Source organism: Nerophis ophidion, linkage group LG10 (assembly GCF_033978795.1).
Source record: "Nerophis ophidion isolate RoL-2023_Sa linkage group LG10, RoL_Noph_v1.0, whole genome shotgun sequence".
NCBI lineage: Eukaryota > Metazoa > Chordata > Actinopteri > Syngnathiformes > Syngnathidae > Nerophis > Nerophis ophidion.
Window position 1 is genome coordinate 13,371,961 of NC_084620.1, and position 23,538 is coordinate 13,395,498.

General features: G+C 38.9%; 2 protein-coding genes across 5 annotated transcripts in view; both read left to right on the plus strand.

Moving 5' to 3' along the window:
* Positions 1–5,932, plus strand: part of kdm6ba (lysine (K)-specific demethylase 6B, a) — a 103,883-nt gene extending 97,951 nt beyond the window's left edge. For all 3 annotated transcript variants that reach the window (XM_061912472.1, XM_061912471.1, XM_061912473.1), the window contains exons 25-26: positions 4,528–4,698; positions 4,782–5,932. In XM_061912472.1, coding sequence (XP_061768456.1) covers positions 4,528–4,698; positions 4,782–4,802 — 192 coding nt within the window. In that variant the 3' untranslated portion in view covers positions 4,803–5,932. The remainder of the gene's footprint in view (positions 1–4,527; positions 4,699–4,781) is intronic.
* Positions 5,933–7,368: 1,436 nt separating this feature from the next.
* tmem88b (transmembrane protein 88 b) lies at positions 7,369–22,661 on the plus strand. 2 transcript variants are annotated; one of them, XM_061912475.1, is made up of 3 exons: positions 7,369–7,662; positions 18,765–19,172; positions 21,835–22,661. In XM_061912475.1, the coding sequence occupies exons 2-3, from the start codon at positions 18,777–18,779 to the stop codon at positions 22,117–22,119; spliced, it is 681 nt and encodes a 226-aa protein (XP_061768459.1). In that variant the 5' UTR covers positions 7,369–7,662; positions 18,765–18,776; the 3' UTR covers positions 22,120–22,661. The 2 variants fall into 2 exon arrangements, with proteins under 2 accessions (XP_061768459.1, XP_061768460.1); XM_061912476.1 differs by lacking the exon at positions 7,369–7,662 and adding an exon at positions 16,581–16,709.
* The last annotated feature ends 877 nt before the right edge of the window (positions 22,662–23,538 follow it).

A 23,538-nucleotide genomic window follows, 5' to 3' on the forward strand; every position in this document is an offset into this window, starting at 1 on the left:
ACTGTAGCTAAACAAGCTGAAATGACCACAATCGCCCTCTGGTGTACAAAAGGCCCACTGCGTTTTGACAACAAGTCGCATGAGAGATAGAAAGAACAAAGACTGTCTGTGAGAAAATAGAAGAAATTAAATTATTTGACAAATCAGACTATAAAATGTAAGAATGTCAGACAAGGCAGCACAACTCTTTAATGATTACTTACAAATGATGTAAAATAAAATTTATATGAGCTGTCTCTTGTGTCATTAGAAATGTTCACATTTCAGCGTACAGGAATTCCACTTCCAAGGAGAGAAAACATGTTTCAGTAAGTCGTAGATTGTGTATCACACCTAAAAACTAAGATTGAAAAACCATTTAAAAATAGCTACTAAACAAATCAAAAGTTACTGAACATTGACTTGAGTAGTTTGAGTCAGGTTACTTTAAACAGGGTTTCCACACGGCATTAAAAAGCTTTAGAAGTCATTAAATAGATTTTGCGAAAATGAAGGCCTTAAATTGCATTAAAAAGCATTAAATAGGATGCCCAGAGGCATTAAAAAATTTGCACAATTGCAGAACTGGACCTATGGTGGATACGCCAGTCAAACAAACAACACATAAAAATGAACTTATAAACGTTGCGGTCATCGATAAATTGCTACGTCTGTGTTTCTTTTCTTCAACTTTAGCTTTCAAATTGGATAGAAAAGTGTTTGTAAGGTCCGAAAGCGTGAAAAGCCCTCCCTCTATAGCAGACACTCCGCCGGAGTGCAAAATCAAAAGACTTAGCAATTATTTCATCACTATTGGCGTGTAGTCCTTAACTCTAACATTATGTCATCAAATGAGGAAGCTGAGCTTGTTTAATACTTGACTCCTTTATTTTAGTCTCCAGTTCAACACACCAGCTAACTTGGCTAACATTAGCAACTCCAGTGATGCAGACACATCATGTGGCCTAGGATGGACTCACAACAGCCCACACCTCTTTTTTTTCTGACATTCCCGCAGTAAATGAGTAAGACTTCCTGACACTTTCTACAGTACATAGCTTGCTATGTAAAGTACCCATTTCAAACATCTCAGAGGGTGTAAAATACAATATATTCAAGGTGTTTAATTGACTCATCCTATTTCCAATGCATCTAAAGGGCTTATTGGCATTTTTCCAAATATAATGCCATGATGTTTATTTTCCTAAATTGTTTAATTCAATCATCAATTTCCAAACACATGCATCATTTGCATTCCTAATGTGATATTCATTTGTTGATCAATTAAAAATTTTAAGTTAAAAGAAAATAAAGAATCCTGATTTAAAAATTGTATCCTCCAGTCTGTGGCTTTTATAAGGCATATATGTTATATATGTTATATTAATTAACTAATTCAGAACTTTATGTGTATTTAGAAGGCTTAAGTGCAGCTTCCCTGTAATCATTTTAATTGAAGGTACAGTGTAATGATTGGCAGGCAGAGCCTTTTAATTGGCTATTGTCTACGGCTGGTGCATGAAGTCAGAACATTGGATGCTTGGAATGCTCCTTCCTGTGAACCTGCTAATGGTGTGGCAAAAGCGAGAAAATTAGTACATGTCGGGGAAATGGGAAACTGCAAATATCAGCAAAAGTAGCTGGCTGACTTTTCAAAACTTGGTTAAAGTCTGTTGATCGGAAACGCATAGAGGCGTTCTGCAGCATGAGCAAAAGACCTCCAAACTTTGCTCAATGGGCATCAATGTAGTGAAATCACACAAACTATATTAGCGAATCACAATTAGACCATTAAAGACAGGCAGCAGTTGCTACTAGTAGAGAAAAATAAATACAAATAAATTCTCAGATGAAACAGTCTTGCGAGCCAATTGTAATTAGTAATACTTAATTTGAACTTCAACTATTCAAGATTATAATGTCAAAGGCTTACAACTCTGTGAATGCAGACAATTCTAAGAAATTAGCTACGGTATATAAAAATTAACATATGCGGTAGGACATGAACATTACATTTGCTTAAGTGGCATTAAAAATGGCTTCAACAAGCAGTAAATTGGATTTGCAGATGCCTGAAACACTGCTTAAAGGGGAACATTATCACAATTTCAAAAGGGTTAAAAACAATAAAAATCAGTTCCCAGTGGCTTGTTTTATTTTTCGAAGTTTTTTTCACAATTTTACACCTCCCGGAATATCCCTAAAAAAAGCTTTAAAGTTCTTGATTTTCGCTATTTGCGATGCGACTGTCCATTTCCCTGTGACGTCATACAGGGCTGCCAATACAAACAACATGGCGGCTACCACAGCAAGATATAGCGACATTAGCTCGGATTCAGACTCGGATTTCAGCGGCATAAGCGATTCAACAGATTGCGCATGTATTGAAACAGATGGTCGGAGTATGGAGGCAGATAGCGAAAACAAAATTGAAGAAAAAACTGAAGCTATTGAGGGAATAGCTTTTGACGCTATTCGGCCATAGCATGGGTGTACCTAATGAAGTGGCCCATAGCATGGCTGCCTTATTAGCATCGCCAGTAAAATGTGCGGACCAAACGATCAGGACTTTCGCATCTTGTGATACTGGAGCAACTTAAATATGTCGATTGGTAAGTGTTTGTTTCGCATTAAATGTGGGTATCTAGTTTCAAATGTTCATACAACTAGCGTAAATAGCATGTTGGCCTCGATTTAGCTGGCAGTCATGCTGCGACCAAATGTCTGATTAGCACATAAGTCAACGACATCAACAAAACTCACCTTTGTGATTTGGTTGACTTAATCGTTGCAAATGCATCTGCAGGTTATCCATACATCTCTGTGCCATGTCAGCCTTAGCATCGCCGGTAAATTGTGCAGACACTCTGGCAAATTCAATGGGGGTCTGGCGGCAGATTTCTTGCCAGTGGTGCAACTTGAATCCCTCCCTGTTAGTGTTGTTACACCCTCCGACAACACACCAACGAGGCATGATGTCTCCAAGGTTCCAAAAAATAGTCGAAAAAAACGGAAAATAACAGAACTGAGACCTGGTGTTTGTAATTTGTTGAAAATGGCGGGTGTATTACCTCGGTGACGTCACGTTCTGACATCATCGCTACAAGATAAACAGACAGGCGTTTAATTCGCCAAAATTCCCCCATTTAGAGTTCGGATATCGGTTAAAAAAAACACATGGTCTTTTTTCTGCAACATCAAGGTATATATTGACGCTTGCATAGGTTTGGTGATAATGTTCCCCTTTACAGTAACGGTACTCTTACTTTAGTGCAATTTTTGGATATTCTACTTACCTCTGGCTCGCTGTTAGTCCTGCTTGTTCGACTTCGAGAAAAGCAAAACAGCGTGTTATTTTAAAACAACGGTGCGGGTCAAGCCGAGGACTTGACAGAAGTTAAAATAAGTGAATGAAATGGGGCGACCAGCCGGTCTGCGAAGTGGTCGGTGTAGTAATGGCCCTCTACGCGCATACACGATGACTTCTGACGTGGGCTTCAAGACAGCTGCTGTTACTGCTCTGCCCCCACGGTTGTGAAAATGCTTGACTTAATGTAAAGTAGACCCTGGTTTTTAAATGTTTATAGCGACGAAGATCACCCCAATTTTTATCTTGGCAGCCAAAATTGTGATGGTGATTCAAATCTTAGTAATTTTGCATTCTACTTCCCCTTTTTATGTTTTAACAACTTAGTAGTAGACAACAATTGCACTACTCAACTGTTTAGCCACTACGTACTGTCAAGTTACGGATTAGGGATGTCACGATACAAATGTTTTTATTTAGATACGATGCCAATATTGCAGCATTGAGTATTAGCTGATATCAATAACATACACTCAGCACAAATCATACATACTTGTTACTTATTTTTTAGTCCAGTTCTTTGTCAATTTTAAAAAGTCAAATTCAAGACTTTAATTAAATTTAAGACCCATTTAAAATCCATACTAGCATTAAAAGTACAAACATGAGAGAACATTGTCAATGTTAATTTCCAGTACAGTAAGTTAAAGAAATATGTGGGACTTGAATTTATTTTGTGCAATTTAGATGCTAAAAAAATCCAATGTAGGTCAATACACTGTACTATAAGCTCTGTATTATAGATGCAGGGGTTCTCCTAAATGTAATTAACTGTGGCGTCCCGCCATGGCTAAACAAAAGGCAATACTAGCTAATATTGACATTGTTGACGCATTCCGATATAATCCAATTTAAATATCGAATCAGGATACCCTTACTGGGGGTGCTGGAAAAAATATTGACTCATGTCTGAACTCGTGATCCTTATTTATTAGGATTGTAAATAAATCCAAAATGTTCAAGGATGGAATATTAAAAATGTATTTCACGCCATCTCTGCGCTTACTTGCTGCACGTACTTACTATCGTACAAGTAAGTGTGCATGTAGTGCTAATAATGTCCATGTGCACACGAGCTAGTCACATAATATCTACAAAGTCTGCATCCAGCCACAGTTGACAGGGTGAGGAAGTTAACATGACGCAGTAATGTAACAGACTGTAAATGTGTCATCCCACAGTTGGAGGTGTTCAATTTGTTGTTCGTGACGAGTGAAAGCAGCAGCAAGAAGACTTATGTGGTGCACTGTGAGGACTGTGCACGTGAGAACAATCCCAGCCTGAACAACGTGGTGGTGCTGGAGCAATACTCAATGGAGGAGCTCATGAGCACGTACGACTCCTTCAATTTGGTAAGCTAACGCTCTGGTCTAAGCCACCGCCCTGAGAAAAGACTTCATTACCTGACTGTTTGTATATACGTCTTCTTTTGTAGGCCTCCTCCTCCTCACGATGACACCACTTTCTTCCTTCCCACACGTCCTCAGCCACAACCAAAACTCCTGCAAGTCAGGACAAAAAGTTAGCTTATTTAAGATTTGGTGGTGTTGTTTTTGTACTACTGCTTATACTTGCCGGACAGCCAGTTGAATTTGTTTACACCCTCTTACTGTTTACAAATAAACACACAGCAAGCCGCCAATCAAACATCAGTTTACTCTCAGATGGTGCTTTGTCTTGAATACTGAACTTTGTACATTTTTTGTGGGGTGCTGTCTTTTTTTAAATCAAATAATTTATTGTTTTTCCTAAACTAGATATATATACCACATTGGCCTTGTTACTTGTATTTAGAAAAGAGAAAATGGAAAAATACTAATAATAGAGATATGGAGTTTTTTTCTAAAGCATTAAGAATTTTAAAATTTACATTTGTTTGGAATGCTTCAAGACATACGGGTTTTAATGACTTTTTAGGGGGAGGGGGGATAATTTGACCTTTTTGTCTTTTGTACATTTTGTGTTTTTTTTATTGAATTATACATGTGTCTCTCCTGGAAATGATTACCATTCAGTTGTCAAACATCAGGTTTTTTGTTTAAAAAGTCATTTGGTGCTGATTGAAAATTGTACATTTAATTTAAAAACATTCCCTCTATTTATTGGATATCAATGTCCTATTTTGACAGGCTTGTAAACACTTTTCTTTACTTTTGATGAAGTTTGCCATTGATAACATTAGAATATATGTTTGTCAAAAAATAACGCCACATTTCCCTTCACAGGAGACATACGGTGCACCTAATTTGTATCAATTAAGGGGATCACTGTTTTTCCCCCCAAATGCTTTGAGAAATTGTAATTCGTTTTGACCACACAGGAGATTGTAAGGATATAATCTGATGAATATGATAATGGGATGGATGGTGCTAAGTTTTTTTTCCTCTCTTTTTCCTGTTGCAATATTACTACCCCTGTCCTTCTTCTTTGTGCTCATCTATTTATAAGTGCACTGTTTAGAGAGTTCACACACACACACAACACACACACACACACACACACGCCAAACTGAGCCAGACATGTCTTAAAACACTTTGAAATTGTGTGACATTACTATGACTTATTAATAAACCAACAAGACTTGTATTCCCTCTGTGTGTTCATCGTTGTCATCATCACGAGGTCTTTGTATATTGTTGCTGAGGCTGCATGGAGATTTGCATTCAAACAACCATTGACCTTCATGTCGCCACACACTGGACAGGAACTTCAGCTTCCTGTCTTTGACAAAACACTGAAGGTTAAACAATTGATTGACTTTGTGAGCCAAGAACAATAAGAGAAGCCCGATGACTTCAAATCATCCCTAAGTTTAAAAAGTACACGGGAGAGAACTGCTCTCTTAACACGTGAGTGAAAAAAGGAAATCCTGCATCCACACAGGAAGGACTCAAGTGTCTTTGCATCTGCGACAGCCATCACGTCATGCACAAACAGATAAACAATCGTCTCATATTCACTTAAACGGTTGAAACAATCTAACATCTGTAGCATAAGTTAAAACTGTGTCTGCCTGTGCTCTTGTCAAAGCCCATACACTAGGAAACAATCACCTATATGTCTTCTCACTAAACGCACGTACAGTAAATTAAAACTCACAACAGCGTAGCCAGCAACGTCAATTGCAGATATTCTCTCACCCAGCGTGTTTCCTTCTGTTTGGTGATTGTATCAAAATCAAATCAAAAAGGCTGACGCACAAATATGAGCATGAGAGAGATGTTTAACCACTAGATAAATGCCGCCCAGGGGCCTAATCCATCCTAGGAATGATTAAAAATGTTTTGTTGAGACAAAGATTATTTATGTATTTAATATTTGTTTACTTATTATAGTATATTATTTATTATTTATTTGTTCACTGTTATGTTACAGAGAACAAGGAAACAGGATCAAATTGCTATGGTATGAAAAGGGGTGGGATTAAATAAATTCAGCTTCTTACTACTCCTATTCAGGGATGCTGTAATGAAACAAATGGAAATATGTGATGAATCACATTGTATCGTATGCATGTTCGAAATAAACAAACTGAACTGAACCTGCCCCTGAGTTGAGTTCAAAACTTGGGAGAGACTCAAAATAAGTATGATAGTGGATGGGAGAAGTCTTGCCCTCCAGTCCTTAACTTTCTGTAAATGTGGCCCCTTGAACAATTGAGTTGACTAGCCATTTTATAGATGATGCAAATATGTTAACACCATTCTCCATTTAAACCCCTCATCCCACCAACATGGTCAACACAAGACACATTAGCCTCTGCCAAGCAAGAGAAAGTCTCTCACATTCTTCTTGCTCCTAAAATTTATCAGACACAGAAACTCACCCAGACCCCTCTGACACCCATCCCCCATGAAAAGAGGGACAGGGTGAAGAGGGGGTGCAACACACACACACCCACCCTGGATATGAGAAGTGGAATGCTTGCTGCAGGAGGAGGCATTGGAAGTAAAAGTGGGGGCTGATAAGCCTTGTGGGTGGGGTGAAAGTTGGAGCGGGTGGGGGGGTTTAAAAAGGAGGACAGTTAGAAAAGTCTGACCTCCAGACAAAGAACACTGAGCGCTTATCACCAGCACTGACAGCTTGGGAGAGAAGCAACAGGCCAGCAGAGCCACAGGATCGAACCACGCAGGCAGATAAGGCTTCCACTTCTGCAAACTGCACACCAACGTGCTTCCAACAAAGGGGTAGACCTTTTCAGAAAGACAGAAACGACCCGTCTTAGTGATTTTGCTCAAGAGTAGACGAGAGAAAAGAAGCAAGCAAGCAAGCTGGAGGAGGAACAGCACGAGGTCCAGCGGGCCCCACACGGCAATGTGAGTACAGCACCATCTCGCACACACCTTCACAACACACACACCAACGCCCCGCTAGCAGACAAACATAAGCAGCACACACAATGACAAATATTTTTGCACACTTCCCTGTGCTTCCTGCGTGACCTCTCAACCTCAACATTGGCAACAACACACAGCATGTGGACTGATGTCAGTACAAAGCACACATAAGTACATAAAAATGACTTAAAATGAATAAAGTTCCTCTTTTTTTTACAAATCCAATATAAATATTAGTATTACAATTTAGCAATAATACTCATTAGTACTAATACTAACGATAAAGTAGACCATGAAAATCAACACTAATAAGGAGTTTTCTAAATTAAAACTTAGTTTTTTAACTTTGCAACAATTCTTTGATTTTACAATTGACTACCATAGTAAAACTTTATACACAAACACCACAATGAAATACAATATCTTTGAAAAGTTTATTTATTTCAGTAGTTTACTTCAAAAACAAAAAGTAAATATCTAAAAATTCACCACATTTAGAGTTAAATATTTTAAGAATATTTTTTGACATATCGTAATTTTTAAGGATGCTTTTTTTTTTTCAAAGTCGATACAGATAACTTCTTGCTTCTCAAGACTGATATCGATAGCCGATTGCTTATTTAGATGTTTTTTTATTTTTTATTATTGTACATTTGACTGTAGTTTGTGCACACCAAAGAGTCAAACAATGGTGGATTTGACAAACTCTACCCGTAGATGTGTTTTAACTAAATGTAACATCATTGCTCAGGCTAATGTCACATCCATAAATCAGTGAAGCTTATCTCCTGATTAATGTTGGGTATTGATCACATTTCAACCAATACAAGTGCTTAAACCAGACAAAAGCAAATTCAAACCTACACTTTTCAACCTGGCCCGCTTGATATCTCCAAATTGTTTATTTTAAACCTTTACAGGGCTGTATGCTAAGCTTTTTCACTCGTAGCACCAGTGCTGCTAAATGAAAAAAATAGTAGCACAGAATTTTTTTTGTAGCTCAGAAAACATTTAGGAGCAATATGAAATGTCTTAAATATCACGAATGTATTATTAACACTCAAACGAGGTACACACGTGCACTCACACATATAAGAACAATGCAACGTCAAGTCAACGTTTTCACAGAAACACATGATAGTGGGATATAAGTTGTGGCCATGAGGACAGGTTGTTCACAGCAACAAAAAACAGCATATTTTAGGGCTTCCACCGTCTAGTAAATTAGAGTGGATGCCGTCAGCTTTAATGGAGAAACCTTGATGGCGCTCGCCACCTTCCGAAGGCCATCCAGCCAATACCAAACATTGGACGTAAAAATTTTTTAGCTAGGGTTAAATTACACAAGTCTGTGAACAAAATGAGACGTTAAGCACCAAGCTACATGAAAGAATGGCTGAGCTACAAGAGGAGGTAATCTCGCTATTTGAGCGTGCTATTGTCAAAATCATTCACTATAAAAAAGGTTGCGTATCCATTCAATGGGCCCGTAGCGATCAGTTTTTGGAATAGCGTTGCCATGGTTACACAAAATGTACCCCACTAGAAATGCCCCTGTTGCCTTAATCGAGACCTTTCCGATGGTTTCCTTGGCCGGTTCGTCGCGCATTATTCGTGAGGGTTTAGGATAGTAATAGGAGAAAAATCGCATTGCAGCAGTGAATGGGCGCTCGCATTGCAGCAGGCCCATAATTAAACAGAGAGAACATCCCTAAACTGTGCTAGCACTGTGGCTAACACAAGTGTAGGGCTGGGCGTTATGGATCAAAACTCATATCCCGAAATAGTTTGGCCAATAAACTAACCCATGCTAACGTTCTCACAAGTATGCTAGCAGTTCACGTGCTAATGTATGCTAACTGCTAACAGACTTGCTCGACCCCAACGCAGATAGAAAAAACATGATTTTTGTACTAAACGGTCTCTATTGTGTGTCTGTTTTGTTTAGTCGTGAATGCGTCGCCATGGTAACAAGAAATGTTCCTAATTTAAGATACGCCTATTGGTGCAAACGAGATCTTTCCGACGGTATATCATATGTGGGGGTTTGTTAGCCGTTTAATGTCATAGTACAGTGGTTCTCAACCTTTTTTCAGTGATGTACCCCCTGTGAACATTTTTTTAATTCAAGTACCCCCTAATCAGAGCAAAGCATTTTTGGTTGAAAAAGAGAGATAAAGAAGTAAAATACAGCACTATGTCATCATTTTATGATTCACTAAATTGTATAACAGTGCAAAATATTGCTCATTTGTAGTGGTCTTTCCCGAACTATTTGGAAAAAAAGATATAAAAATAACTAAAACCTTGTTGAAAAATAAACAAGTGATTCAATTAATAATAACGATTTCAACACATAGAAGTAATCATCAACTTAAAGTGCCCTCTTTGGGGATTGTAATAGAGATCCATCTGGATTCATGAACTTCATTCTAAACATTTCTTCACAAAAAAAGAAAATCTTCAACATCAATATTTATGGAACATATCCACAAAAAATCTAGCTGTCAACACTGAATATTGCATTGTTGAATTTCTTTTCACACTTTATGAACTTACATTCATATTTTGTTGAAGTATTATTCAATAAATATATTTATAAAGGATTTTTGAATTGTTGCTATTTTTAGGATATGTTTTAAAAATCTCTCGTACCTCTTGGCATACCTTCAAGTACCCCAGGGGTACGCATACCCCCATTTGAGAACCACTGTCATAGTAGACAAACGGTGTTTTGTTTGGTCCGTGAAGAGTGTTGCCATGGTAACACGAAATGATATGTTAACGCTGGAACAGATTAAGACACCTGAGGGGAGGGGCTGTCACGTGACAAAGGAATTCATGTTATTAGATGAGGCAGACACTATTACGCAATGACAGGAAGTTAAGTAGGATTTGTAGAAAAACTTCATGCCGAACAATGTCTGATTGTGGGCAACGCTTTGAGATATCAACTTTTCGTAAAAACCGTGAGCGCCTCAAGGCTTTGAGGAACATTTCGGTGTTCTTAGATTTACGATAAGTGGAGAAATGGCCGAGATGAGAGATTTAGCTGACTTTCTTGGCTTTGAGAGCCACCAGAAGCCACATGGGACACATGACCTCCATAAAAGTGTCATTTTCTGAGGGAGGACAAGTGTGTCAACGTTTTTACCGAAACACATGACAGCGGCATAAAATATGTCGCCGTGACGACAGTTTGTTCACCAAAAAAAAAGCAAATATTCCGGGTTTACAGCCTTTACTAAATTAGAGTGTACATCATCCGCTTTAATGGGGAAAGGCCGATGGCGCTCGCCTCACTCTGGTGGTCATCCAGCCAAAACTGAACATTGGACGTCAAAACTTTTAGCCAGGGTTACATTAGACAAGTGTGTGAACAAAATGCGATGTTAAGCACCGAGCTATGTGAAAGAATGGTTTAACTACAAAAGGATGTAATATTGTCTTTTTGCAGCGCTCTGCTGAAAATATCCGCCATGTACCTATCAAATAGGCCCATTTTTGTCATTTATTTGTGAATAGTGTTGCCATGGTAACAGAAATTGTTCCCAACTTAAGGTAGCAGTGTCTGCACGAACAGCCCCTTTCCGACGGTATAACATATGTGGGTGTTTGTTGGTTGGTTTGTCGCTTATTAATCGCAAGAGTTTAGGATAGAAGATGAAAAAAAATAAATAAAGTTTGAAGTATGAGCAATAATAATATGGGGCTCATGCAAGCACCCCATTCACTGCTGTTTAGCAGTGAATGGGGTGCTTGCATTGCACCAGTCCCATAATAAAGTTCCCTGGTTTAAGAGGACATGTTTTAACGCCAGCCTTTTACAATGGCGTTTTTATAGGTAAACATTATTGTAGGACAAATGCACTAAGATGTTAGCCACAAAAACCAACCTGCCAACTGCTTCATGATGCTGCGTTCTGAAAATGACTTTTAAAAATGTAATTCAATATCGATACTTATTACTTTACCAAAAAGTAATTGAATTGCTAACATAATTACTCTACAATTAAGTAATTATTTACAAGGGAAAGTAATTGATGCCTTACTTTAAAAAAAACAACTTCAAATATCTGGGCATAATGCAGTTGACATAAGTTTCATATGAGAGCATCTGGCTGTGTGTGTGCCTTTAAAAGACGATGCCTGTTGCCTAGTGATATGGGATGCCAGCGAGTCCACGTTCAGTCTGGAGTGTCACAAGCATTTTAGCTTGAGCTGTTTTTGTTAGCTTAGCAGGCGAGAAGCGGAAGTTTGTCTGCTCTGATGGCTGCTCTTTTGAATCTTTCACTGGTTTGTGTTACCTCTGCTTGATAAATAGGTTCAATGTACTTCCATGGCTATATGTTTTTGTCAACTAACAGGGTATTGTGTGGATGTCAAATGTGTCAATTCCATCATAGATTTCTTGTTTAATTTTGACTCTGAGAGGGACAAGCGGTAGAAAATGGATGGAGAGATAGATATTCCCTCCGATCCTCATAGTTACAAGCACGCAGTGCAGTTTGTGTCAAGTTTTAAGGTGGTGAAAAAAAGTATTTTCCTAAGACTAAGATCTTGTTTCTTCTATGCTGGAAGACTATGTGTGTGAGTTAGGAGGAGCAGCCCCACTCCCCTCTGGGCATGGCGCAGGAGGGAGGGACACACAGTTTTCAGTGCGCACAGAGTGATCAGTGAGACTTCCACATCAATCACTTGTCCGTTTGGTTATGGTTAAAGTTTATTTCAAATATGCTATGTAGTTGGGCAAACATTTTACTTTAGACTGATCAAATTTGGATAGATGTATTTTCGGAGCAACGTGCTAATTAAAAGGTTAACATCTGTATTCGCATGTGTGCTACTTGCACAACCTAATTATAGTCGCACATGCCACTAAAAAGTTCACACTGTACAGGCCTGACTTTACCATCAAAACTGGAGCCGCCAATTGCTTGGATTTGAATTACATCATGTCTGGCTCATTAATTATGCGTGGTAGTCAAGCCAGCGTGTATTCTTAATGGGTGGTAGGTACCATTTAGCCGGAGGAAAATGCATTTGCAATTGCAATTGCTTTGCTTGTATTCCGATACGTGACTTCTTTCCGGAAGGGAAGAACTGTGGTGGTCAACCAAACCAAGATGGCTGTTGTGCAGCAACCTATTTAGCAAACTGAGTACGCAAGAAGCCTAGATCTTCCTGCAAAATTCAAATACAAGCAAAAAACAACAACTATGCAATGGAATAGATCCCTATACTTAAAAAAAAAAAGATTTGTCGAGTGATAACAACTATAAACCTTCGGTGGAATTTCCAGACATATCGAACTATCTTGCTAGCTCCAGACATCATTCTACACGACAAATGAAGAGATGAAAAGCTTAATGGTAAATGGATTATACTTCATACAGCGCTTTTTTACTCAAAGGTCTTTGACCCTATTTCCACATTCACCCATTCACACACACACTGATGGCGGGATCTGCCATGCAAGGCACGAAACCACGAACTATCAGGAGCAAGGGTCAAGTGTACTGCCCAAGGTCACAACTGACGTGACTAGGATGGTGGAAGCTGGGATCAAACCTGGAACCTTCAAGTAGCTGGCACGGCTGCTGTCATAATATTTTCAGCATTTTATCAGTCATATCGTGAGTTTTTGTATTGTGTTTAGACAGCATCAAGAAATGATCTTCGATTGCACTACGAACATGACGCTACTACCAAGGATGTATCTGGTCAGATGCAAGTTCGTAGCAAAGATAGACAGACAGGAATGTTTTTTTTAAGGAATTTTAGAACGTAGAATCATGGAAACCTAACTTTTGAATGTCTCCGTGTTCATTCAAAAGACTCTGTGGTTTGATAGAATGAGTTTTAAAACCAAAGCAAAAGATACGTGCTGATACTGTTCGAGATGAAACCAGCTATTGTTCTGGACTATCTTGCCTGTTATGTGGAATACAGAGATATTGTTAAATAGTTTGGAGTGCACAAATGCAGCATGAAGAGGTTTGCGTGAGCTTTTTAATTTTTCTTGATATACCTGCTTCATTCTCTTTCATCTCATTCGTATTTCATTTGGGAGTCCGGCCGGCATTCTACATTTCCTTAGCTACCTTTGAAAATACATGGGTTTTTTTTTTATGCCATCGGTGCAATTCAACATGTGCTGTTATAGTTTATGAAGCAAATAAATATTATCCCCGACAATTGTTGCAATGTTTTTATTGAATGGTATCTGTAGAGACTTGCGCATGCGCGATACGAAGGGTCCTCTCTGGCCGCATACCCCCCCTCGAGATATCGGGGTTTCAATCGCATAATCCCGGTGTGTTAATCTGACTTTTCAAAAACCGAACACGATCGGATTTATGCCTTTCCATGGGTTGTAGGAGGCTTATTTAGAGCTGAAGTATTTGAGAAATTGGACACATTTAGTGCATGCACACATACTTAGTCGCTCCTCTGCTGCACAAAAACGTAAATATCAAATTATTATAAATGTGCCAATTACTACATTACATACACAATATTGCCAAAAGTATTTGGCCACCTGCCTTGACTCACATATGAACCTGAAGTGCCATCCCATTCCTAACCCATAGGGTTTAATATGATGTCCGTCCACCTTTTGCAGCTATTACAGCTTCAACTCTTCTGGGAAGACTGTCCACAAGGGTGCGGAGTGTTTATAGGAATTTTCAACCATTCTTCCAAAAGCACATTGGTGAGGTTACACAATGATGTTGGTCAAGAACTCTGTCATCCATGTCTTTTTGGAACTTGCTTTGTGCACTGGTGCACAGTCATGTTGGAAGAGGAATGGGCCCGCTCCTAACTGTTCTCACAAAGTTGTGCGCATGGAATTGTCCAAAATGTTTTGGTATCCTGGAGCATTCAAAGTTCAACTCCCGAAAAACAACCCACCACAAATTGGAAGGTCACATGAAGTGTGGAGCTCTGTACCAACTGAATGTGCGGAAAGTCGGCGATCTCTTTGCACTAAGCGCTTCAGCATCCGCTGACCCCTCTATGTCAATTTATGTGGCCTACCACTTCGTGGCTGAGTTGCTGTTGTTCCCTTCCATTTTCTTATAATAAAGCAGACAGTTGATTTTGGAATATTTAGGAGCGAGGAAATTTCACGACTGGATTTGTTGCACAGGGGGCATCCTATGACAGTTCCTCGCTGGAAATCACTTCGCTCCTGAGAGCGGCCCATTCTTTCACAAATATTTGTAGAAAGTCTCCATGCTTAAGTGCTTGATTTTATACACTTGTGGCCAGGCAAAGTGATTAGGACACCTGATTCTGATCATTTGGTTGTGTGGCCAAATACTTTTGGCAATATAGTATACATACTTACATAATGTATATAGAACCATAATAGAGGGGTTTCAATGTGTTTAAAGGCCTAATGAAACCGACTACTACCGACCACGCAGTCTGATAGTTTATACTTCAATGATGAAATCTTAACATTGCAACACATGACAATACGGCCGGTTTAGTTTACTAAATTACAATTTTAAATTTCCCGCAGAGTTTCCTGTTGAAAACGTTGCGTGTTTGTGACATTATTGGTTGGAGGGGACATTTTAGCCCAGCACCACTTACGGCTAAAAGTCATCTCTTTTCATCACGCAATTACACAGTATTTTGGACATCTGTGTTGCTGAATGTTTTGCAATTTGTTCAATTAATAATGAAGAATATAAAGAAGAATGCTGTTGGTGGAAAGCGGTGGATTCCAGCTGCCTTTAGCAACCGATACACAGCCGGTATTTCTTTGTTTGTTGTGAAGCTTTAACACAGAGCGGTCAAGCGAACGTGTTTCTCTACATCAACCAGCAAGTTTTTGGATGGGAAAATTGTGATATTAACTCGGCTCTTACCGGAGACTTAAGTGGATTATGCAACCTCCTCCTGTAGCTGTCAAAAAGGCAGCTGTGATCTTGGCTCCGGCTTCTCTCAGAGACACCGGCGTTCACCGCAGCCCTCCGACTTTCAGGTATGACTTTATAACCTCACTAAAACACTATTAACACAATAAGCAGACAAGGGATTTTCCAGAATTATCCTAGTAAATGTGTCAAATAACATCTGAATCGCTCAGACTGCTGTCACCTTTTTTTTTTTTCGTGCTTCACTCTAACTCTCCTAATCCACAAATCTTTCATCCTCGCTCAAATTAATGGGGAACTCATCGCTTTCTCGGTCCGAATTGCACTTGCTGCCGGTGGCTATGATTATAAACAATGTGAGGATGTGAGGAACCCTACAACCGATGACGTCACGCGCACATCGTCTGCTACATCCGGTACAGGCAAGGCATTTTTATTAGCGACCAAAAGTTGCAAACTTTATCGTCGATGTTCTCTACTAAATCCTTTCAGCAAAAATATGGCAGTATCGCAAAATGATCAAGTATGACACATAGAATGGACCTGCTATCCCCGTTTAAATAAGAAAATCTCATTTCAGTAGGCCTTTAAGGGGTTCTATAGGCAAAATTGAACGGCTCCCATTAATTTCCATAATGTTATAATTAGCAAGTATATATTTGGTGTCATTTTATCAGTTTGTTTGGAAGAAGACAAGCTGAGACCACTCATAATAGAAATACTACACTCACACTTACAAACTTTAAAGGGGAACTGCACTTGTTTTGGAATGTTGCCTATCGTTTATAATCATTATGGAGGGATTTCGTTTTAATACATTCTAAATAGTAAATACATTTAAGCAAAAATCAACGCAGCCAACTCTAGTTCCTCTCTGGTCAACTTACTGCATTATTTATGTTCAAAATTAATATTGGCCGACTGTTAGACATTTTAAACGCATAAACGACGAGAAAAACGTTCTGATGCCATTTGTGTTCACTAAATTGCACTCACCTGCCGGCTAGCTTGTCACCTGCAGTGCTCCATGGACATGAAGTAGAGTTGGGACAGCTTCGTCCTCTATAATAATAGTTGTTGTACCTAAACACATTGAAGAAATAACCCTTACCCCAAACTCTTGAGTCAAAGTGGGTGAGTTATTTTTCAATAAACAAAACGACTACGTTATAATGTGATGCATATTTGCACTTCCGGGTTCAACATTGAGCACAGTGACATCCTGCGGTCAAGTAGTGTGATTACAAGTAAATTGTTTTACATTTTATTTTTGTAACTATTTTAAAACGTTTTTATGTCATAAATAAACAATGTTTTAAAAAAAATGGTTAAATATATTAAAAAAATATATTATAAAAGTATGAGCACTAAAAGGTGTGAAAAAATACATGTACAGATTAAAGCTGCAAGCAACGTTGGTCGGCCCGCTTTGGCTGCTGTCCCCGCGACCCAAACCCGGATAGCGTTAGAAGATGCATGGATAGTAACTTCTATTAGCAAACAGATAGACTTAGCAACTCGACGTAATATCTTAGCATCGACACACTGGCAAAAAAGACATGTTTTCGGAACATGTTGTTTTGAAGGGGTTTTTGCCAACTTTTTGTTGATATTTGCTGAAGGAGTTGAGTGTATTAAATGTAGGTGTAAGTCAGACCTACATAGAGGTTTTTGTTTCATGTTTCTACGACATTCCTAACGAAAGTTACAAGTAGTTTTGTATGCGTTTTTTCCTAGGGGGCGCTAGAGCGCAATTTAGATTTTTGGGGTTTGGTTTTTTTATTAGATGGCAATTTTCGCCAGTCCTGATGTGTGTGTAAAATTTGGTAAGTTTTGAAGCATGTTAAGGGGGTCAAATTACAGCTCCCCGTTTCTGGATGTTGTTGATAAACTGCTTTCGCTTTGCATAGTAGAGCATTAACTTGCACTTTGAAGCATTTTAAGGGGGTCAAATTACAGCTCAAAAAGGGAAAAAATGACATTTTTTAGGAAACTGCACAGGGGTTCTTTGAAGGCACGTAAAATGAAAACCGAAGCAGTTATTAAAACTCTGTGAATAAATTTTAATCGGAAGGGTTCAATATCTCTCCTGTGCAAGTATGAAGCCGACACGACAGAGGAGATAATGTTTGAAAAAAGGTGACAGGTTTTTACAAAACTTTTGTTTTGAAGGGGTGATTGCCAACTTCCTGTTGATTTGCGCTGAAGGATGGCAATTATTAAAATTTAGGTCTATGTAAGACCTACATATAGGTTTTTGTTTCATGTCTCTCCGACATTCCTACCGGAAGTTACAAGCAGTTTTGTCCGTGTTTTCTTCCTAGGAGCAGTTTCTTCAGTGTTTTATTCCAAAATTGCGCTAGAGCGCAATTTTAATATTTTTTTTTTTTTTTTTATTAAATCGCAATTTTCGCCAGTCCTGATGTGTGTGTCCAGTTTGGTGAGTTTTAAAGCATTTTAAGGGGGTCAAATTACAGCTCAAAGAGGCAAAAATGGCATTTTTTAGGAACATTTTGTTTTGAAGGGGTTTTTGCCAACTTTCTGTCGATTTTTTCCCTAGAAGAAAAAATTACGAAATGTAGGTCTAAGTCAGTCCTACATAGAGGTTTTTGTTTCATGTCTCCATGACATTGCTAACGGAAGTTACAAGCAGTCTGTTTTTTGTTTTTTTTTCCTAGGGGGCGCTAGAGCGCAATTTTTATTTTTGGAGTTTGGTTGCCTAATAAGTTTGGAAGGTTTGCCATACCAATGTGTGTGTGAAATTTGGTGAGTTTTGAAGCATGTTAAGGGGGTCAAATTATGGCGCGAAGGTGCGGAATACAAAATACAATAGGGTCCTCTATCCCATTGTACCAATAGGGACATTGCGGTCCCTGATTACGCATTACTAACATTTGTAAATGTGCAGAATTAAAGAAAACTACCATGAATACTTAGAATTAAATTAACAACACAGCATAAAGGACAATTATGGGTCAGTTTATCTTTTGGCCAATTAACTGGTGATACTCATCAGCTCATAGATGACAAGATAGAAACATGGTAAAGCCCCTCTAAATATAAAGCCTCTTATCTCCAAATGAACCCAGTCACCAACAGCGTTCAAAGACTGCATTTTCCTCCACGTGCTGTCTCTAATTAGGTTAATGACGACTGAAAAGCCTTTTGAACATTGTTTGTGTCCCACAGTTCACCGTGAGTATGACTGGTACTCTGGAGAAGGGGGCACACCACCAGGTCTTAGACCTGTCTGAAGAGCTGTCGCCTCAGCACCACCACACTCATCATCTCCCCAACAACCATCACTCGCACCTCCACCAATCCAACTCGCTGGCCTCCACAGCTGCAGTGGGAGCTGGAGCAGGTAGGGAGACGCCTTCACGTGTGGTGGTGCCTCCACCTTACTCTGCAGCTGAAAGCGGCGAGGCCCCGCTGGAGCTGCGGGGTTCCTTGGACTGCTGGGCCTGCTCGGTTCTGGTGACGGCTCAGAACCTTGTCATTGCTGTCATCAATGCCTGCCTGGCCGGGCTCGTGTTTGGAATCATCCTGACGCCGGCCAACGTCATGGTGGTCTTTGGCTTCCTCTGCCACTCTACAGTAAGGGTGATGATTGGGATGTGTTGTGCACGCATTTGGATTTTTCCCCCACCTGCCTCTTAAACTTACAGTATGTTATGGTTAAGTGTTAGTTTATTAAAAGATAATTACAATTACAATATGATCACATATTTGCAGTTTCTCAGTACACCATGTCCCAAAGGGAGTAGGAAGAGGAAGACCTTTTTTAATCCAACCCCTTTTACACATTATACCAATTTTTAACACATTTGGTTGTACTCAGTCTGTAACGCAACAGTGAATAAATAAATGAGCAAGTAAATACGTATATATGCGAGTTAATAAGCAAATACATTGTCATGATCCGTTGCCCGGGTCATGTTTAGTTTAGTTTGATATTTCTTCAGTTGGTAATTATTTCTAGTTCAGCACCCTTGTTTGTGTTTTAGATGCCATGGGTGCTGATTTTTTGTCACCTGCCTCTGATTAGTGTTTGGGACGCTCACCTGCTCACGGTCACTATTCAGAGGGATATTTATTCCTTCTTCGCGCCACACTCTGCCAGGCCGTCTTATTCGCAACACATGACAGTTACGTTGGTGTCATTTTTGATCTGAGTTTAAAATTATTAGCTTCTTGCTCCATTTTTGACTAGTCTTGTTAAGCTTCGCCATAGTTTCTCACGTGATCTTTTTGTATTCTTGTTCTGCTTATTTTAAAAAGAATCATCCTTCTTACCTGCATGCTGCTCTCGGACATCCTTCTGCATCTTGGGGAAACAACTACCGCTAAAATATGCAACTTTCACGTGCCAATAAATATTAATACATAATTAAACAATACACAAAGTTCTCAAAAATAAATAGCAATTTTTCACAAAGAAAATTAGTAATATTATCTCATTTTTCAATAAGGTTCAAGATGTTTATCATGTTTCTTCTTCTTAGTCCTTTGTAAACAATTTCAGAGTTTGAACAGTTTCTTAGACTGGATCATATTAGTACATAGTTTGACTTCTTTACTTAATCAATTCCTAAATTCAATTCCACATACTGATATAAATGTATGTGCATAAAACATTTTTTTTCCATTTTTGTCTCGGGTTTTCTTTATCTACTTTTGTTGAGAACAATTGTTTTACGTTCTCGAGTAACAGTTTATAGTTTGCTTTGTGCCTAATTTGTGCTGTTTGCGAATGAACATCAGTATTTTTGATTCAATACAAAAGGGTTTGATTGTTCTCCATATCCAACATCTATGTATTATTTTAAATGATCTCTTTTGTACAACGGTTAATGAATCAAGTGTACTTTTGTAGTTATTCCACCAATTTCTACACAATAACAAAGATATAGTAACACTTGCGAGCAGTTGACTATCGAGCGATTTTTGGTCCAGTACATATTTAGTTTTATTCATTATTGATATATTTCTTGCTACCCTGGGTTGTATATTTTTGTATGAGATTTCCAGTTAATTTCATCATCTATCATTACATTTAAAAATGTTATTTATTTTACTCTGTCAATATATAATACTTTTATTTGTGTTTGACATTCTGTTACCAAATATTTTATTTTTTATATAGTTTTAATTCAACCCTGATACATCATCTTCACAATGGCATAATCAGCCTGTTATTTTATAATACCTTTAATTCTACTGTATGAAGCAAAAAACATTGTGTAAAATGTACCTTGATGCTTGCAAAGTCCTAATCCCACAACTTTGATCAATCAATCAATGTTTATTTATATAGCCCTAAATCACAAATGTCTCAAAGGACTGTACAAACCACTACGACTACGACGATCCACACTCCTCTTCGAGGCGAAGGTGGGTTTGTTGTGATCGCTGATGATGAGACAGCTCTTACAATCACACACATCTGGGCTTCTCTCAGATGTTGAGGAGATGACAAGTTGACAACACAATATAGCTAAAAAGGACCTGCTGGTTGACCTTGTGCTCTATAAGTTACTGCGCAGTGACTTAATGAGCTCAGTTAGGCCTGGATTCTCCATGTTCCCCTGACCTCTCACACTGAGACCTCATGTGACAGAAGCTTAGTTAAGGATTACGGCAGACTTGGCAAGATGGTGAGAAGGCGAGACATCAAAAGAAGGAACAATGTTTGAAAAAAGACCAAAAGAAGGAGGGAAGGTTTATCTTTAGGGCTCCGCTGCATAGCTCAATGTTCCAAACGTTACATACATCCAATGATCGTAACAAATTGACTGAACAGCTGCACCCTTTATCTTGTGAAGATAAGTTTGGCCAACAGTGTCTACTCAACATCCATGTTTCTACACCACACCAGCCTGCAGCCAGATCCTCCCTGCACTCCCGCATTCTGGTCCTGCGTCACAAAGCGATAAGGGTGATTTAGTCCAGTCCTGTCTCAAATCTCTTTTGTGCAGAGCAGGACCAAAAATGAGGTATTCTCGTTTCTGTAACAAGGTTCTTACAGATTTTAAAAAATTGTCAAAATGCCATACTTTTTCAGACTCAAATTTTTATAGGTCTTGGCATTTAATTTGTCAATTTGCCCAAATGTTTTATGGGACGCATACAGCCTGCTGTGTGCTTTCACACAAACATTTTGGCTGTGCTAGCAAACACCTTAAAAAAAGAGATTAAAGTTGAAAAACACTGACCCCAAATCACATACTCTCTCTCTTTTTCGGCCCACCCCACAAAGGTCCGTCCGCATGGTACCAGCCCTCACTGCTCTGACCTGTTAACCGACGGGGGCTGCGTGGCTCTGCTGGTAGTTGGCTTCCTCCTAGTGACCCCTCTGCTGGTCCTGGCCCTGGCTGCTTACTGTCGCCTGGCCCGTCATCTGCAGCTAGGTTTGTGCTTCATTCCTTACAGCCGGGCCGTCTACAAGAACCTTCCAGCAAACCAGCACCGGGGCCTGGGCACAGGCTGCTGCGGCGGGCGTGACGGGGCTGATGGTGGGGGAAAGGGAAAGGTGTGGGTGTGAGAGAGGAGAAAGAAAATACTGTTCAATAGAATGAAGACATCTAGGAATAGGATGTTGTAATAGATTATGTACAAAGCATGGTTGAACAAATAATGCTGATAAATCAACCATTATCTTATTGCAACATTTTCCATAAAATTCTTTCTTCATTATTATTCTTATCTTCTATATTCATAAAAATCTGCTGTTTTAAAGGACCTACTGCAAACAGAAACAAAACTAGTCAACGATTATCAACCACCAGTTGAATAGCCCTTTGCTGTTGGTACTGTTCATGCTTTCTGAAATGTTTACAGCTTTTTAAATAAACATTGTGTTCAACTGCCTGTGTTGACTGCCATTAAACATTGCTGAGGCAGTTTGTATTATTTTGGTCCCACGTGCATGTTTTTTTTAAACAGTTACTTTGTGAAGATGCTCGTGGCAATGAACTGCCCACAATTTGAAAATGCTTGTGTCAATTCTTACTACGTCTAAAACTTGGGAATGTAATGTTCTCTTGCCTTTTTTATCAATAAATATTGCTGAGCTGCCTCCTTGTATTTGTCTATTGCAGTGGTTCTCAACCTTTTTCAGAGATGTATCCCCTGTGAACATTTTTTTAATTCAAGTCATCAAAGCAAAGCATTTTTGGTTGGAAAAAAAAAAGATAAAGAAGTAAAATACAACACAATGTCATCCGTTTCTGATCTATTAAATTGTATAACAGTACAAAATACAGCTAATTTGTAGTGGTCTTTCTTGAACTATTTGGAAAAAAAGATATAAAAAATAACTGATACAATTATAAATAAAGATTTCTACACATACTGCGATGAAGTAGCGACTTGTCCAGGGCGTACACCGCCTTCCGCCCGATTATAGCTGAGATAGGCACCAGCGCCCCCTGCGACCCCAAAGGGAATAAGCGGTAGGAAATGGATGGATGGATAGCTGTAAATATACTCCTCCCCTTTTAACCACGCCCTTCGCCGGACCCCCACCTCCCGAAATCGGAGGTTTACACATAGAAGTAATCATCAACTTAAAGTGCCCTCTTTGGGGATTGTAATAGAGATCCATCTGGATTCATGAACTTAATTCTAAACATTTATTCACAAAAAAATAAATCTTCAACATCAATATTTATGGAACATGTCCACAAAAACTCTAGCTGTCAACACTGATTATTACATTGTTGTATTTCTTTTCACAGTTTACGAACTTACATTCATATTTTGTTCAAGTATCATTTAATAAACATATTTATAAAGGATTTGAGAATTGTTGCTATTTTTAGAATATTTTTTAAAAATCTCACGTACCCCTTGGCATACCTTCAAGTAACCCCAGGGGTACGCGTACCCCCATTTGAGAACCACTGGTCTTTTGCACTGGGGGTGGGGTGGAAGTAACGCTTTCAGTTGTGGGGGTCACACA

Coding starts and splice junctions, on each gene's coding strand:
- tmem88b (XM_061912475.1), top strand. CDS start 18,777: ATGACTGGTACTCTGGAGAAGGGGGCACACCACCAGGTCTTAGACCTG. Junction 19,173..21,834: donor GCTTCCTCTGCCACTCTACA/GTAAGGGTGATG, acceptor CACCCCACAAAG/GTCCGTCCGCATGGTACCAG.